This window comes from Protopterus annectens, chromosome 11.part0 (assembly GCF_019279795.1).
Source record: "Protopterus annectens isolate FY-2018-M chromosome 11.part0, PAN1.0, whole genome shotgun sequence".
NCBI lineage: Eukaryota > Metazoa > Chordata > Ceratodontiformes > Protopteridae > Protopterus > Protopterus annectens.
Window position 1 is genome coordinate 989,062,450 of NC_056745.1, and position 18,878 is coordinate 989,081,327.

The following is an 18,878-nucleotide window of genomic DNA, read 5'->3' on the forward strand; positions in this document are numbered from 1 at the left end:
CACGAAGAGTCTCAGAACTGCAGGCACTAATGGCCGTGGAGCCTTTCATCATTTTCCACTAAGGCAGGGTTTCTTTAAGAACAAACCCTTCCTTTATGCCTAAGGTGGTATCCAGTGTGGCTCTTAACAAAACCTAACCTTTTATCCATATCCCCAGAATAAAGGGGAGAGACTTCTACATTCCTTGGACATACACAGGCAATTACGCTTCTACTTGGACAAAACAAAAGCTTTCAGAAAAACTGAACAATTGTTTGTATCATATGCTACAGGATCACAGGGAAAGGCTATTTCAAAGCAGACCATTTCAAAGTGGATAGGACACTGTATCTGGTTCTGCTACACACAGCATGGGAAACCTGTACCATCTAACATTAGACCACATTCCACCAGGGCAACTGCTACTTCTACGGCCTACCTTAGAGGAGTACCTACCAAAGATATCTTGGAAGCTGCCACTTGGAGTTCAGTGCACGCCTTTACCAAGCATTGCCATTTACCCCTTTATTCTAGATCGAGCTGGCTTTGCCACTGCAGTGCTGCAGGGCCTCATAGCCACACCAAATCCTCCATAGAGCCAGCCACCCAAACTCAGCTTTGGGATTCTACCCAAGTGTAATGACTGCAGCAGTGAAACACGAACATAGTACAGTTTTGTACCTACCATAAATGTAGGTGTTCGAGTGTCTTCACTGCTGCAGTCCAGGTTACCCACCCGCCAGCCCCTGTTTCTTATCTGGGACTAACCTATGCTACCTTTTGTGGTGTATTTGCTGGTTAATGAAGGTTTCTTTTTTACCTTTTTTGTATGTTTTATTAGCAATATGTATTGCCTACCATTTTTGGGGGCACCTGACATCTGGGGCAAGAAAAACTGAAGAAAATGGCGTCGGCTGCCTCTTGTATACCCCTGGCTCACTGATGTCAGGGAAGAGGCGACAGCAACCGACGCCGGACCAAGACTTTGGAACTCAGGCCGACTGCGGGCCCACCTGACGGCAGGATATCACAAGTGTAATAACTGCAGCAGTGAAGACACTCTAACATCTACATTTATGGTAGGTACAAAACTGTACTTTCTTTGAATAAAAAAACATCCTGGTACAGAACCTGTTGGCCCTGTGCCTTGCTCGTTCATACTAGGGTTCTTACGAGGAGCCAAATAAGATTTCGGTCTGACTATGACTTCATTTACATTCTCTGTGCCATGCCTGCTACCTTCAGTAGCTATATTTTTGTCAGTATGTGTCCTCTGAGGCAAGGCAGCACCTGAAGTACTTGGCGCTGATAACACACCTTTATTAGCGTTGGTCATTACCCTCACATAGGTGGAAGACTCATTGTTGGTGTGACCTGCTACTGCCAAGTTACCAGAACTCCGCCCACTTCCTGTAGTACGCTGTAAACTAGTTTGAGCCATTCCTCTCTCTCTATTCCAAGGAAAAACATTTCCTTCTTGGAAATCTTTTAAATCTCTCTATCTTTCTGCATTTAATGGCAGAAAGTCACTTATCATACCCCATAATATTATCAGTAAGAGTATCCATTCTAATACCTATTATTTCATCAGGGTATCTACTAAAGATAGCAGATTGTAAATCAATGATTTCTTGTGATAGAGTTTTTTCAACCCGAAGAAAATAAACTCTATTAAAAGCCTCATATATTTGGCATTACACTCCATGTTGAGTAGTTGCCAGCATCTTAAGCAGTTCTGGGTAAGTTGATCCATAACTGGGCATTGTGAGGACCCTAAGCCCTCTTAATGCTATTTTCAAGTTGAGAGAAGCCTCCATATGGTAGCGCTGACATTGCAGCTGCTTGAACTTGTACAGCTTATTTTCAAGTTCATGATATTCTAAGTTAAAGGCTTCAGATAAATGTCATTTGAATGCGATATGCATTGTGGTTGACTAGTTCCATTGAGCAAAGGATTAGTTTGTGTGCTAAGAAGTGAGCACAAACTATCATTAGACTTGTTAGATGGCATCTCCATCAAAAGTACTGCAACAACACGATTATTTGCTGCTGCTTCTGCCATGTTCAGTTTAGAGTAGAAAACAAGTAACAAAAAACAAAAGGCCTCTAAAACTGACTAGGGAACCAAATAATGTGATAAGTAAAGCATATTAGGTAAAAACACACTGGTTCCACACGGCTGAATAAAAGTCATAAGATAATTTATTCCAAGGAAAACAAGTAAGCGCTTTTCACGGATATCATACGCATCATCAGACTAGAATAAGGAATGACATTAAAAACTTGCTTGTATACATTCAAATAAGCCAGTCAAATAGGCTGATAACTAAATTGCATACTTAACCTCTAAAATGCTGTAACACAGTAAAAAAACTGGCTCTTAATATACAGTGTTTAATACATTAAAATAGTAATAGCAGCATAGATGAGAATTAAGCTAAAATTCAGTGGCATATAGCAGCAAATTATTAATAAAAAATGTGTAAATATATCCAATTATTTGGTTCCCTAGTCAGTTTTAGAGGCCTTTTGGTTTTTGTCTTAATGACTTCCTTTTAAAATGTCCAAGCACTTATCAACTGACTGCCCCTTTTGGGGGGGGGGGGGGGGGCTGGATTGCTCTTCATGCAAAGAACTGGGAGCTCATTACCCAGGACAAATGGGTTTTAAATGTAGTGTCCCAGGGATACAGATTTCACTTCCACATGTTGCCAACACCAAACGGGTGGCCAGACCTACCCCCAAATCAGTGGGCAGAGGCCCAAAAACAAGTACTTTCTCTCTTAAGCATGGGGGCTATTCAATTGGTACCAGAAGAGGAAAAGGGACAAGGGTTCTACTAAAGACTTTTCCTGATGACCCAGAAAAGACAATTCATGGCGTCCTATCCTGGACCTGTCTACTCTAAACGCCTTTTTGCAGATTCCAAAATTCAAGATGCTGACTCTTTACCAGTTGCTCCCTGTGCTGGGCAAAGACGCCTGGTTGGCAACACTAGATTTAAAAGAAGCATATCTGCACATCCCAATCGGGGAATCTTGCAGAAGATGCCTTTGCTTCAAAGCAGGCTACACGCACTATCAGTTCTCTGCACTGCCCTTTGGCTTATCTACTGTGCCCAGGGTATTCACAAAGTGCCTAGCTCCAGTTATTGCATTTTGCAGGCAAAGAAATATTCAAATATACCCATACCTGGACGATTGTCTTAATTCGGGCAGAAAGCCAGGACATACTTTTGAATCATCTGGCCTTTGTACAAAGGGTACTAACTTGTCTGGGGTACACCATAAACGAAAAGAAATCACATCTGGTACCCTGTCAACAAATTATATTCCTGGGAGCAAGCTTGAACACAACTTCCCAGATGGCTTACCTCACGCCAGAGAAACAAATTCATTTGACAACCTACTTCAAACAAGTGGCCACACAAACCCTGCTATCTGCAAGACAAATACTGCAAGCCGTGGGGTTCATGGCCTTCTGCATTCTTCTAATTCCATATGCAAGACTGCTTATGAGGAAACTACAGTGGTATCTAAAAAGCCTATGGTGTCAACATTCCCGGGATCTAGAAGCAATGATTCCTATCATACCTTGCCTACACCTAGAGTTCCTTTGGTGGGCAGATGCCTGCCACCAAAACAAGGGACTAGCTTTCAAACCACTCCCTGTCGCCCAAACCCTAACAGACGCATCAGACTATGCATGGGAGGCTCACCTGGCAGGGAAGTGCATTCAGGGCAAATGGAACCCAAGTCAAATGCACCTGCATATCAATCAAAAAGAATTGTTAGCTGTACAGAATGCTCTGACCGCCTTCAAGGACCACATTCTTCCAGGACAGCTAATGGTAAAGACTGACAACACCACTGTTGTGTGCTACATAAACAAGCGAGGGGGGGGTACACATTCTTGCCTCCTCTGCAGACTAGCCATGGCATTGTGGAACACAGCCTTGAGCTACCAAGTGCACCTACAAGCTCAATTCCTGCCAGGAAAATTAAATACACTGGCAGACGGATTAAGCAGAAACCTCATGGACCCACACTAGTGGAAACTGGAACCAAGGATTTTCAACATGTTGACAAGCAAATGGGGGAGCCCAGATATAGACCTGTTTGCCTCTCTCCAGAACTACCAATTGGACAAATTTTGCACAAGAACTCCCCACAAACAAGCCTGGAAAGTGAATGCTCTGTCTTTCAGCTGGAAAAACCTATCAGTCTATGCATTCCCCCCTCTGCCTCTGTTCTCCAAAGTACTACTAAAAAATCAAACAGGACAAACCAAGGATGATTTTGATTGCTCCAGACTGGCCACGCCAACACTGGTACCCCCTCCTGCGCAGTGCGTCACTGTTATCCCCATGGCACCTGCCTCAGACTCCTTCCCTGTTGTCCCAGCAGGAGAACCAAATTCTGCACCCTCAGCTTCTAACACTGAACCTTGCAGCCTGGCTAATTACCTAATCTCTCCTTTACCATCCCTCAGTAAACCTGTGATGGATATCATTTTAGAGGCAAGGAGGCCTAGTACTAGAAAAGCTTATGCTGAAAAATGGAAAAGATTCTGTGCCTGCAACCAATGTCAAGGGATGAGCACAGCAGCACCCAATTTACCTCAGATTTTACAATACTTAACTGAGATGCTTCACAAGGGCCTGTCTTTTTCCTCCATTAAAATCCACGTCTCCGCCATTTCAGCTCATTTATAACACAGAACCTCCCCATTGCTCTCATCCACTGCTCAAGCAGTTCCTCAGAGGGGCCAAAAATTTGAGACCACCCAGGAGAGCTCCAACCCCAGCCTGGGACCTTAACTTTGTTTTGGACAAACTCACTCTACCTCCTTTCGAGCCGGCTGCTACTGCGGACTTAAAATTTCTTTCTTGGAAAACAGCTTTCCTTTTAGCAATCACTTCAGATAGAAGTGTATCTGAATTACAGGCCCTGATGGCAGTGGAGCCTTTCATCATCTTTCATGCAGACAGGGTGTCCCTCAGAACCAATCCATCCTTCATGCCCAAGGTGGTATCTAGTGTGGCTCTTAATCAGTCCATTCATTTGCCAACCTTCTTTCACAATCCACAGAACAAAGGGAATGGATACTGCATTCCTTAGATGTGCACAGACAACTTAGATTTTACTTGGACAAGACTAAACATCAAAGGAAATCTGAACTGCTGGTGGCATTTGCTGCAGGGCAGAGGGGAAGGCTATTTGGATAGGCCATTGCATTCATTTCTGCTATAAGCACCATGGAAAACCCTATCCCCCAGGGGATCAGACCTCACTCCACCAGGGTTGCATCTACCTGTACAGCCTTTCTCAGAGGCGTCCCTACCAGGGACATCTTAGAAGCTGCTACCTGGAGTTCTGTACATACTTTCACCAAGCATTATCATTTGCCAATTTTCTCTAAATCCAGAGCTGGCTTTGCCACCGCAGTCTTGCAGGGCCTTATAGCTGGTCCTAATGCTGTTTAAATTCCTCTTCCCAACCATAGCTTTAGGAATCTACCCAAATGTAATTACTGCAACAGTGAAACATGAAGAGCATTGTACAGTTGTGTACACCTACCATAAATGTAGATGTTCGAGTGTGTTCACTGTTGCAGTCCTGGTTACCATCCCTCCAGCCTCCTAACTTCTTTTGGTTATACCTCTACTTTCCTTTACTATGCTTAAAAGCTTTTTGGTGTATTTGCTTTTTTGTTGAAGGTATATCATTGTACTTTTATATTTTAATTGATTCCCATTTATGGGGCACCTGACATCTGGGGCAAGAAAAACTGATGTAATGGCGTCGGCTGCATGTTTTTATACCCCTGACGACCTGACTTCATGGAAGAAGGGACAGCAACCGACGCAGGACCCAAGACTTTGTTAATCAGGCTGACTGAGGCTATACCTGCAAGCAGATTACCCAAATGCAATAACTGCAACAGGGAATACACTCTAACATCTACATTTATGGTAAGTGTACACAACTGTACTTTTCCCACATGAATAGATAAACATAGCAAAAGGGAATCTACCTTAGACTGGTCTGTTATCAACAGTACCACCCACAACTCTCTCTGGATGCCTTCCAAATAATTTAGGTGACCATAGACCTACCTAATTAGTCTGTCATCAGCTCATCTCACCCAGAACCATAGTTTACAGAGTTGTATGAAATACCAAAAACCTCTCCAATGAAGCATTCATAGATATGCTCAATAAATGCAACTGGACTCCACTCCATCATCTGCAATGTGACCAGGCCGTAACATACTTCAATGACACATTTCTAGCTATTCTAAATAGCTTAGCACCAACTCGTTCATGTGTTTAAAACATAAGAGATTGGATATCAAAAGAAACCATTAAACTTCAAAAATTAAAATCCAAAACGCAAAATGTGTTGCCTCACCAAAGGTTTAACTGCTGAACACTTCAAACGAAAAAAGATAGCAGCAACCACCACTAGGATTCGGTATTTAATCACCAGTAAAAGCAATAAAGTGTAGCAGCAGTGTATACAAAATGAGCGCTTTTGGACTGTGCCCTTCAGATAAACACCATTTGAAACACTTATTTAAAAATAAAGTGGCGACCAATCAGGTCCTAGTACTAAACCTGCCATTTTTTGAGAGCGGGTTTTTAAAGGGACAGCCTCATTGAGTCCTGGATGTCTATGCACTGTCAATTCAACTATCCATCTAGTTTTTTCTAATTCTGTTCTTCTAATTCTGTATCATTAACTATCACCGTCCCCCGTACCCTTTTCTCATGTTCCATATGGCCTTGAATGTAAAATAATGTCACTCATTGTTGGAAATGTGCCTAAATAAGGCATGATGTTCATTCTGTGTTCTTATGGCAGATGAATGGTTTAAAATCCTAGTTTTAAATTTTACAATTTGTCTTGCCTACATAGTAACAGGCGCACTCCTGACATGTGGCAAGATAAACCAAATTTGTCATGTTGCAATTAGCTTTTGCCCCATAATGATGTATCCTGCCAGTAACTGGATGTATAAACCTAGAGTCTTTATTTATACTACTACAAGCTTTGCATGTCCCACATGGTCTGGTTCCCTGTCTTGACTATTACGTGCTTGGATTCTCTCATCCCTTCATGACTTAATATGTCCTTTAAGTTCTTTTTTCTCCTAAACCCAAAGTTTGGTTGATCACCCAGTATCTTCCTTAGTCTCTCATCTGTCAATAATATTTTCCAGTTATGCCTAACTATATCACACACCCCATGAATGTTGTTACTGTACGTAAACGTAAGTCTCAATGTATTGCCACTGTCATTTCTATTATTGGCACGTGAGTCATTATCTCTCCTTCGTTTCAACCAAGGTTGCAGTTTGCTACCCCTGAAACCTTTCTGACATTTGAGTGATGTTCCTTACTTTCCTACTATCATAACCTCCATCTTCTAAATGCCCTACCATTTTGGCCACCACTTCTTCAAAATTGTGATCTTCTGTACATAACCTGGAGATTCTTCCTATTTGCCCTGTGAGATGCATACTGTCTTGTGACAAAATAATATTTTTCCAGCGGTCTTTCCTGTATTAATGTACTTTTAAATCCCATCTCATCCTGCATGAGCCTCACATCTAAGAAATCTGTCATGATTTCTGAAAACTTGACAGAGAACCTAAGGAAGGTAGTGGTAGATTCCAGATAGGTTACAAAGCTTAACAAGTCACTTGCATCTCCTTCCCAAAGCAGGAAAATATCTTCCACAAAGTGCCTATATAGGCAAATCTTCTCTTTCAATACATTCTGTACTCCTAGGACATACTCCCTCTCCCAGAAGGACATTACCATGTTTGCATATATGTTCGCACAGGGGGGTGCCCATGGCTACCCCCTGTAAAATTATTATTGACAGATGAGGACTAAGGAGGGTACTGGGTGATCAACCAAACTTTGTATTTAGGCGAAATAAGAGTTTAAAGGACACATTAAGTCATGAAGGGATAATAGTCGGGCAATAGTCAGAAAGGGAACCAGACCATGTGGGACATGCAAAGCTTGTAGTAGTATAAATAAAGACTCTAGTTTTATACATCCGGTTACTGGCAGGACATATAATTTTGGGGCAAAAGCTAATTGCAACACGACAAATTTGGTTTATCTTGCCACATGTCAGGAGTGCGCCTGTTAACTATGTAGGCAAGACAAATTGTAAATTTAAAACTAGGATTTTAAACCACTTGTCTGCCATAAGAACACAGAATGAACATAATGCCTTATTTAGGCACATTTCCAACAACGAGGGACATTATTTTGCATTCAAGGCCATATGGAACATGAGAAAAGGGTATAGGGGGTGATATAGTTGATACAGAATTAGAAGAAACTAGATGGATAGTTGAATTGACAGCGCATAGATATCCAGGACTCAATGAGGTTGTCCCTTTAAAACCTGCTCTCAAACGGCGGGTTCAGTACTAGGACCTGATTGATCACCACTTTATTTTAAATAAGTGTTTCAAATGGTGTTTTTTATCTGAAGGGCACAGCCTGAAAGCGCTCATTTTGTATACATTGCTGCTACGTTTTATTGCTTTTATTGGTGATTAAATACTGAATCCTAGTGGTGGTTGCTGCTATCTTTTTTTTGTTTGAAACTTCAAAAACTAAGGGACAAAACCTGGTATCAATATCAAAAAATCAAGACAATAAAACTCTGCTAGCATACCAACAGCTTCACAATCAAACAAAAAAACAACTCAAACTAGACAAAAAAAAATACAATTATGCAAAACAAATATGAAAACAATCCCAAAAAGTTCTGGCAAGCAATTAACTCACTCCTCCACCCAGGTAAAGCTGAAACTCCAGAACCAATAACCAAAGCGTGAGTGTTGCCTCACAAATCAACACCTACTTTATAAACACCATCCTCTCCTTAGTTACAGGAAACAATTCCACCCCTCTGTCTCTTCCACCCAATGTGGACACTAACAACTTTTTTGACCTCAAAGCTGTCCCAACTAACACCATAAGAACAATGCTGAGAAAACTGAAACCTTCTTCTTTAGCAGCTGACCAACTCCCCAATGAGTACCTCAAACTCTCAGCTATTTCCATTCTGGTAAATAGGTCTAGCAGAACAATATGTCCCAAAATTATGGAAAATTTCCTACATCACCCCTCTGCATAAAAGAGAACATCAACGGAATTAAACAATTACAGACCCTTAGCCATACTCCACCCACCCCCCACCCCCCGGTGTGAAAATTCTGGAAGAATGTATCTGCACTCAATTACTACAATACCTGTTATCTCACAACCTTCTCTCTCCCTCCCATCATGGTTTCAGACCAAAACATAGCACCACTACAGCTCTAATTAATTTCTCTAGCACCATCAACCAACTGAGAAATTCAAACCAGCAAGTAGCATCAATCTTCTTAGACATGTCAAAAGCATTTGACATGGTCTCCCATCAGAAACTCTTTAGTGCTCTTGCCTCACTAAACCTATCAGACTTCCCTCCTGATTCTTAAGTGGTCTTTCTGACAACACAACAAGCAGTACGATGGAAATCTCTGACCACTTCTGCCTGTCTCGGTTGGAGTTCCCCAAGTGTCATATTAGGACCCCTTCTTTTCACCATCATCTCTAATGATCTAGCCTCATCAACAACACATGCTAAAGTAGTTCAGTATGCAGACTATTCAACTTTAATCTGCTCAGCAGATACCTTACCAGACCTCCAAGTAGCAGCCCAACAAGCTTTTAATAATATAGAAACGTAAGTAAATCGCAACTAATCCTCAACCCCAAAAGGACACAGTTAATGCTATTTACCAGTAGAAAACAATCCCCAATCACCCCTCCTTTCACTATTCTCTCAGCAAACAACGCAGTCGTCCAACCAGTTGAACATACAAAACTCCTTGGAGTGACAATTGACAAATTCAGATTTGACCAACACATAGCCACCACAATTAAAGTTCACATCAAACTTGGCTCACTGTACAGAAGCAAGCGTTCTTCACTGACAATACCAGACTAGCCATATCCAGAACTTTCCTCCTCTCTACACTCCTTTATGCTTTCCCCCTCTTTACAACTTAAAAAAAATCAGACTTAACCAAATTGGAAACTTGCTACAACAAAATAGCCCGTTTTGCAGCCAACCTTCCCCACCATTGTATTGCTCTACATAAATTGTCTCGAGCTACCTAACCTTCTTCATCTCTACCAACTTAAATTCACATACAATATCATCGTCCATCCTGACAGTTGCCCATCCCTCAGTGAACTTATTCCCTACTCATGCCTGCAAAGTGTAAGATCTGCAGACAAACTTTCTCGCAGTAAACAAAGCTAACTTCACTTACAGTGAAGCCCTATTATTTTTCGAATCATATAGCCAAATTATGGAACTCGCTACCTCATACCCTCCAAAACACACCTGAATGTACCAGTTTTAAACTACTATTTGAACATCTATTCAAGAACTGGCATTACTCCTGTGCCAAACCTGACTGACAAGATGTGTATAACTCTCTCAACACACTGTCCGCTCCTTATCTCATTTTCTCCCTCTCCTCAGTGTTCATTACTACTCAAAAATAAACCTAATCAAGGAAATGTCATTTTGTCACAACTATTATTTAATATGTACACACTACTAACTTTATTTTTTCTTCACAGTGATCTTCACTGAAATGCTCTTGTTTTCTTTTTGAACCTGTATCTACTACAACACTGTATGGAATACTACTTTGTATAGACTTAACTAGAAGATATGTATTCTGCATATTACTGTATGTATACCGTTGTACTATCTAATTATTGTATATTGTTTGTATTTCTGTGGAGCTTTTCTCCCCGGGCCTCCGCTGAAAATGGGCTTCTGAACCAGTCTGACTTTCCCGGTAAATAAATAAATAAACTTGGTTAACCAAAGACCTTTTCTGACAAGTAGATCTCAAAAAGCAGTCCCATCATGAAACCCTGAGGTATCCTGTAGGTGAACAGTCTTAGTGGAAGTGGTCTCACCAATCCTGACATCCTGGGTACTATTTGCTAGACAGCTGGCGATCCGGCGAGTTTGTCAACTATATCCAAGTGGGGATTGTCTTATCCAGCTCTAGGTAGGTGGTAGGCAATGTTTGACCCTCACCCATTACCTTGGTGACCTTCTCAAAGTCCACTGGGTTTAGTAGTAATGATCTTCCCTTGACAAAGCCAAACTGGGTTTGGTCCAGTGTCTGAAGGTTGCCTCTCTTTGGTCACTGCCATGATTTGTCCCATCGCTTTGCATATTAGACTGGTCAGACTAATGGGTCTATAGTTTCTCGGGTCAGTTGATGGTCCACCCTTGTGAAGTGGGATAACTGTTGCAATCCTCCATTATCATGGTACAAAGCCCATTTTGAGGCTGTGGTTGAAAAGTGACTCAAGTGGTTCTGATATGTCATGTTTCAAGCTATTTAGGAAGCATCTCAGGATACAGGCTTTTTTTGCTTTAGTGAGAGCTGCTATGACTTGCTCCCTGTTAATAGTTTTGGTGGGTATGCTAGTGGGTATTTTATGGGGGAAGGTAGGGGGGGGGTGAAGTTTGAGCTGAATTTTACATGTCGCTCTAATCGGTGGAGATGGCACCATTGACCACTACGTCGGCCTTTGAGGTTACAGGTGTGCCTGTAGAAAACCTTGTGACTGTCTTTAGCCTGCAAGGCTATCTTGACCTCATAATTGACCTTATTGGACTTTAGTTCAGGACACTAACAAGACTAATGGTGTTCCTATCATTATGAGAGAAGTTCTTCCTGATTTTTAGGCATGGCTTTTTTTCCTTTTGTTGTACACCTTATTAAAGTTAGGATTCCATAGTGTGGTTTGTTTTTATGTTTTGGGTTTACTCCTAATGGGTACAGCAGCCTCCTATACAGCTTTTTGCATGATTGTACAGGGTCTCTGTGAACAATTCCACATGGGTTGCTGTGAGCTCGCGGGTAGGAGTGGCATTGAATTTTTACACTATAGTTTGCTTTGGAATATTTCCTAACTGCTACGTGATTTGCTGAGTTTACTGAATTGATTCTTTTTTCGAGGCAGGCAGTAGTGTCTGGTTTGTGCCCTGGTGTTTGGCTCCTCCTAGGATAGAATCAGTCTAGCCTTGGTACACTTGAGGAAGGGTACTCTAAGATGCAACAATGTTCTTACTATATCTACTGACAAGACTTATTGAAAGAGCAGGTGTATCTTCTCTTTGTTCCCCTGCTTGTGAGCAGTTCCTTTAGCCTTTGTTACACGCGAGTATGCAAGTCAGGCAGTTGCCGCACATTTTTACACTTTCAGGTGCCTCCTACTGCTAAATTTATATTTGTGTTGTATATTTGGAGAAAGTCGTTCACTGTTGGGGGGGGGGGTGAACTGTTGGGCCTGTGGACTTGCTTATGTACAGTAGCATAGGATTGTATCCATCCTCAAGTAGGGGAAATTTTCTGAAGGAGACTCCACACATTGATTTGAGTGGATTCTTAAATCAGTCCCTCACAGTGACCTGTCTGTCAAGATCCATATTACAGTTCAGCTGATAGGATTAGAGTATACCTGGTTAATGGTGAGTTTACATAACTATGCTTTCTACTACTACATCTCTACGTAGGAAGCTACAACAAATGTAGTCTCCTGGTTAAGAAACTAGAGAGTACTTTTGTTCAGTCTCACTACCCTTGCCTCCCCATTATTGATATTTCACTACAAGCAGAATGATACAAACTGATGTGGCAACAACACATGCCATGGCTCTTTGTGGCTTTAAAAAGATTTAAGTGCAAAAAGATTAGAAAGATGAATTTTTGAAGTAATTTAACATTTACTATTTTTGTGTTTTTGAAGAGTAAAAACGGTGCTTGTCATTTTTTTTTTTCCTGTTTAGTTACCAGACGTTTGAAGTCCATCAAAAACATCCAGAAGATTACAAAGTCTATGAAGATGGTTGCTGCAGCAAAGTACACCAAAGCAGAGAGAGATCTTAAACCAGCTAGAGTGTATGGTACTGGGGCTTTAGGTATGAAACATTTTAATCCTAGTCATTGTTAATGCATTATACCATATTTACTTGTTTTTGATGCATCATGAAATCGTCACATTTTTAAATTGCAACATGAATTCACATACACTTGATGGAAACCCTTTTATTATAGTTTGCTTTCATTTCTATTATAGTTGGTGTACACATGATGTTCTTCATCTCACATTGCTGCAGTCCTTACATATGGGTAGTCCGCTGTCCTCGGTCGGCCCGAATACCAAAGTATTAGGCTGACGTCAGTCAAGGGCGCTCAGAACTGACATCAGAGCGTCAGGGTATAAGAGCGCATGACCGACGTCATATCCTCAGTCTTTTTTGCCGCATGGTCCGATGCAGAAGCAGCGTTGCAAGTGCCGTTCGGCGTTCTGAAATTTTCGTATTCTGAGTTTCAGACCGAATCCAAGTTGGGCTAAGTACCCCGTTGGGGAATATTTTTGTTTTTTCTTGCCTCAGTTAATTCCGGATGTCAGAAAAAGTGAATAATTGTATTTCTTGTGGGAAACAGATACCGCATAGGGATTATCACTCTCTTTGTATTCCTTGTTTGGGACCTGAGCACGACGTAGTCGGGTGTCGCTTTTGTGCTAAGTTTAATAAGCGCACCATCAAGCGTAGGTTAGATTGCGCTAGGCTTGTCTTCGGTAAGCGGTGTAATTATAATATGCCGTCGGATCCTCCGACGCCCGCTACCGCGAAGAAGCGCAAAGACAAATCTTTAAAACCCAGACAGGATGAGTCGTCCGTTCCGGACGCCGGCTCTTTAGGAACTACGGGGGAATCTGTGGATCCGGCCGGGGTTTCAGTTGAGTCTCAGGAGGAGACTTTGATTTTGCAAAATGTGGCCTCTTAGGAGGCAGGTCAGGCTGAGGGGGGCCTCTCAGGTTACTGTTCTCCCTTCCTTACCTAAGGGGATTAGGCCTTCTCCTTCTGTTTCTAAGGCTTCTTCCAAAGGCAGGGCTAGTTTACCTTTCCCTGGTGTCAGTCCTAGTTCTGCAGGTTCTGTGCCTAAAAAGCACATGCTTAAAATGGCAAAAGATTTAATTACTTTGATAAGAGGTTCTATGCCCCCTCCTGATAAGAGGCCCAGAGTGGAGCCAGAGGTGGAGAGTTTGGAACAGGCCTCAGATGATTCAGAGTCTTCGGCTGAAGACATTCAGGATTTTCCTACTTATTCTGATTCTGATGCAGAGGATTCCACTCCTTCTGCTTCTCCTCTAGAAGATTTTTCCTTCTCAGAAACACTTCATTCTATGAGGGAGCATTTTAAATGGGAAGGTCAGGATTTCTCTGATTCACGGAAGAGGCTTAGGGAGTTCTTGTTTTTACCACAACATAGGCCCTTGGCTATACCTCCTGTTTTGGATGTTGTGCAAGATGTTTTCTCTGAGGCTTCCCTTAATCCAGATTCTTTGCCTCCTGCGCCTGTTAAACCGGACAGGTATTACAGAGTACCTGAGGCTCATAAATATCTGTATAAGAGTCCTAGGGCAGACCCAGAAACTATTAGCCAGGGACCTAAGGGTGTCAGGGCTTCTGTTGTAAAGAATCCAGTTCCTTTGGATAAAGAGGCTAGAGCTTTGGATAGATGGGGTAAAAAGGTGTATACCTCTTCTACTTTGGCAATGAGGGCTTTGAATTGCCAGTTTCATATGTTAAATTATCAGAATTTCCTCCTTACTCAACTAAAATCTAAAGTGGATGCTTTGGCAGAGGGCATTGAGTGTAAGGAATTACAGGATTTGGTACATGTCTCTGAACAGGTGGGTAAGCATTCTTTGCAGTGTGGTTTTGATGCTTTACAGGCTTCTTCCAGGGTGGCTGCCACTGGTTCAGTTCTTCGCAGGCACGCCTGGCTTAAGGATCAGAATTTGTCAGAGCATGTTAAAACTAGAATTTTGGATGCTCCTTTACAGTCTGAAGTTTTATTTGGTCCCCCTGTGGAGTCGGTCTTGAAAAAGATGGAAGACAAGGCTAAGTCTATGCAGACTGTTAAAGACTTCTTGCAGGTGCAGCCTCCAAAGTTTAGTAGGAATTGGCCTACTAAGGGGTGGACGTATCCTTCTTCTGATTCTCAGTCTAGAGGTAAATCTAGACGTGGTAGGGGCAGAGCTCAGAGTACTTTCAGGCCTAGAACATGGAGTTCACCTGCACAATCTTCAGGTGAGGGCAGGGGCCAGTCCTTTCGTAAACAGGCCCAATGACCTGCATTTTCAGCTGCCAGATCCTTCTTGCCTGGCAGCACCTTTGGGAGGAAGGTTGGCACTCTTCAGGGAAAATTGGAGTTTGATTACCCAAGACAGATGGGTATTGGATATTATACACCAAGGTTACAGGTTTTATTTCCATACCTTGCCTCCTTTCAAAGGCATGCCGGACGTTCCTCCTCAGCAAAGACTAGAGGCTCACAAACAAATTTCTCTGCTGCTCCGAATAGGGGCCATACAACCGGTCCCTCTGCCAGAAGTGGGCCTAGGATTTTATTCTCGCCTGTTCCTAGTACCAAAGAAAGGGAACACGTGGAGACCGATTTTGGATTTATCTATCCTCAACACTTATCTGGACATTCCCAAGTTCAAAATGTTGACGTTACAACAGCTTTTACCTCTGCTGGGCAAAGATGACTGGATGGTGACTCTGGATCTCAAGGAGGCTTACCTTCATGTTCCTGTCAGGCTAAGTTGCAGGAAGTATCTGCGTTTTCGGGCTGGGACTTCTCATTATCAGTTCTCTGCATTGCCCTTTGGCTTATCTACTGCGCCCAGGGTGTTCACAAAGGTTCTGGCTCCAGTGATAGCCTTCTTCAGGTTGAGAGGAATACATATTTATCCTTATTTGGACGATTGCCTGATTCTTGCTCAAGACAAGTACGAACTTCTTCATCTACAGTATGTGATGGCAGTGTTAAGGTGCCTAGGGTATTCTGTGAACGAAACAAAGTCCAGTCTAGTACCCTCTCAGGAACTGTGCTTTCTGGGTGTGAGACTGAATACAGCTTCCCAGATGGCTTTTTTGACCCCGGACAAACAAAAGAACCTTACTCTTTACTTTCATCAATTGTCTCTACGGTCCAGGCTGACTGCAAGGACAGTCCTTCAAGCCTTGGGGTTCATGGCATCTTGTATCCTGGTGCTTCCCAATGCCAAATTGCATATGAGGAAGCTCCAATGGTATCTCAAGAACGTATGGACACAACACTGCCAAGATCTGGACACTGTCATTCAAATAATACCTTGCATTCAAAAGGAATTTTTGTGGTGGGCTCAGGAATGTCACCTAAACAAGGGTCTCTCTGTGACCCGACCAGAGGCGAGTCAGATTCTAACGACAGATGCCTCGGACAAGGCTTGGGGAGCACACCTCAATGGAAAATGGGTTCAAGACACGTGGCCTGCCAGACTTCAACATTTGCATATCAACTTGAAGGAGATGTTAGCAGTCCAATTTGCATTGATGGCTTTCAAAGATTTACTTCACCCAGGGCAAGTGTTGATTCAAACAGACAACACAACTGTCATGTGGTACATCAACAAGCAAGGGGGAACACATTCGTACCCTCTTTGCAGACAAGCGATGATTTTGTGGGAGACTGCTCTCAGTTTACACCTCAATCTTCAGGCAAGGTTTCTACCAGGAGCACAGAACTCCTTAGCAGATGCGTTGAGCAGACAGATAGTGGATCCCCACGAGTGGAAATTGGATCCTCGTGTATTTTGAAGGTTGACAGTGTTATGGGGAACTCCAGACATGGATCTGTTCGCTTCTCCACTAAATTTCCAGTTGCCAAAGTTTTGCACAAAAATGTTTCATCCCACAGCTTGGAAGGTGGATGCTCTATCCTTCAGTTGGAGCAATCTTCACGTCTATGCCTTTCCACCTCTGCCTCTCCTCCCAAAGGTACTCTTGAAGGCCAGACAAGACCAGCCATCCATGATTCTGATAGCTCCAGATTGGCCTCGACAGCACTGGTGTACCCTCTGCTGAGAAGTTTAGTACAGGAGCCTCCATGGCCTTTGCCTTCGATTCCGCACCTTTTGTCACAGGAGGGCAATCATTTCCTCAATGTCAGGATTCAGTCCCTGCATCTAACAGCCTGGCATATTCTGTTCTAGACCCTGGAGGGTCTCAGCTTCCACAACAAGTTTTAAATGTTATTTTGGAGGCCAGAAGGCCTAGTACAAGGAAAGTTTACGCTGATAAATGGAGGTTTTTTGTTTGGAGCAAAGCAAAGGACTTTGATGTTTCCAAGCCTGATTTAAGTGTTTCTCTTCAATACCTTACAGATTTATTAGACAAGGGTTTGTCTTTCTCCTCTATAAAGGTTCATGCTGCAGCCATTTCTGCTCACTATGACTGTGACCCTCCTTTGTTCTCTCATCCTTTGTTTAAGCAATTTCTTAGAGGGGCAAAGAACATAAGACCCCCATGTAGAGCTCCTACTCCTGCCTGGGATCTCAATTTTGTGTTGGAAAAACTTACTTTACCTCCTTTTGAGCCTGCAGCTACTGCTGAATTGAAGTTTTTGTCCTGGAAGACTGCTTTTTTGTTGGCCATCACGTCTGCAAGAAGGGTTTCTGAATTACAGGCCCTTATGGCAGTTGAACCCTTCCTAATTTTTCATAAGGATAGGGTATCTTTACGTACTAATCCTACTTTTATGCCTAAGGTGGTTTCTAGTGTGGCCTTGAACCAAACTATTCATTTGCCTACTTTTTATGCAGATCCCCAAAATAAAGGGGAGAAGATTTTGCACACTTTGGATATTCACAGGCAGTTGCGTTATTATTTGAGCAGAACTAAAGGGTTCAGACAGTCTCAGCAGTTATTTGTTTCTTTTGCCTTGGGTTCTCAGGGAAAGCCTGTTTCTAAACAAACTATTTCTAAGTGGATTGGTTTTTGCATTGCTTTTTGTTATTCCCATCATGGTAAGGAGATTCCGGCTGGAATCAGGCCTCATTCCACTAGGGCTACTGCTACCTCTACAGCCTTTTTAAGGGGGGTGGCTACTAAAGATATTTTGGAAGCAGCTACTTGGAGTTCAGTGCATACTTTTTCTAAACATTACCACCTTCCTCTTTATTCTAAATCTAGGGCTGGATTTGCCACTGCAATTTTACAGGGCATTTTGGCAGCTCCTAATGCTTTATGATTTTGCCAACCTCCCTTTACCTCTGCTTTGGGATTCTACCCATATGTAAGGACTGCAGCAATGTGAGATGAAGAACATAGTACAGTTTTGTACCTACCATAAATGTAGATGTTCGAAGATCCACATTGCTGCAGTCCAATTAACCCTCCCTCCTTCCCCTCTATAGTTTGGAATGGTTGTATGGTTTGGGTGGTAGCTGTGATTTGTACATATTTTGTTTTTGGGAAGTATTTTGTTTTTGGCTGTGGGCTTTCTTTTTAGGGCCTTCTGACATCTGGGGCAAGAAAAGACTGAGGATATGACGTCGGTCTTGCGCTCTTATACCCTGACGCTCTGATGTCAGTTCTGAGCGCCCTTGACCGACATCAGCCTAATACTTTGGTATTCGGGCCGACCGAGGACAGCGGACTACCCATATGTAAGGACTGCAGCAATGTGGATCTTCGAACATCTACATTTATGGTAGGTACAAAACTGTACTTTTTCCTATTGACAGTTTTTATTCTCGTAAATCTCACTCCTACTCCTCCTTAGCATTATTCCGCGTTGCATTGTTCTCGTAAGTTCCACTTATTTTTATGCAATTTGCATCTTCCTTTTTAAAGATCTCTACATTTCTTGATTTCCTATTACTGTTGGTTTAGATTTTGATTTCCATTTTGTATTAATTGCTTTTTTGGCAGCCAGCT

The 18,878-nt window shown here is 42.4% G+C and overlaps 1 protein-coding gene across 2 annotated transcripts in view; it reads left to right on the forward strand.

The window, feature by feature from the left end:
- ATP5F1C (ATP synthase F1 subunit gamma) overlaps nt 1–18,878 on the forward strand; it is a 325,104-nt gene that overhangs the window by 80,039 nt on the left and 226,187 nt on the right. For both annotated transcript variants that reach the window (XM_044088363.1, XM_044088364.1), the window contains exon 3: nt 12,888–13,019. In XM_044088363.1, the coding sequence (XP_043944298.1) occupies nt 12,888–13,019 (132 nt within the window). The remainder of the gene's footprint in view (nt 1–12,887; nt 13,020–18,878) is intronic.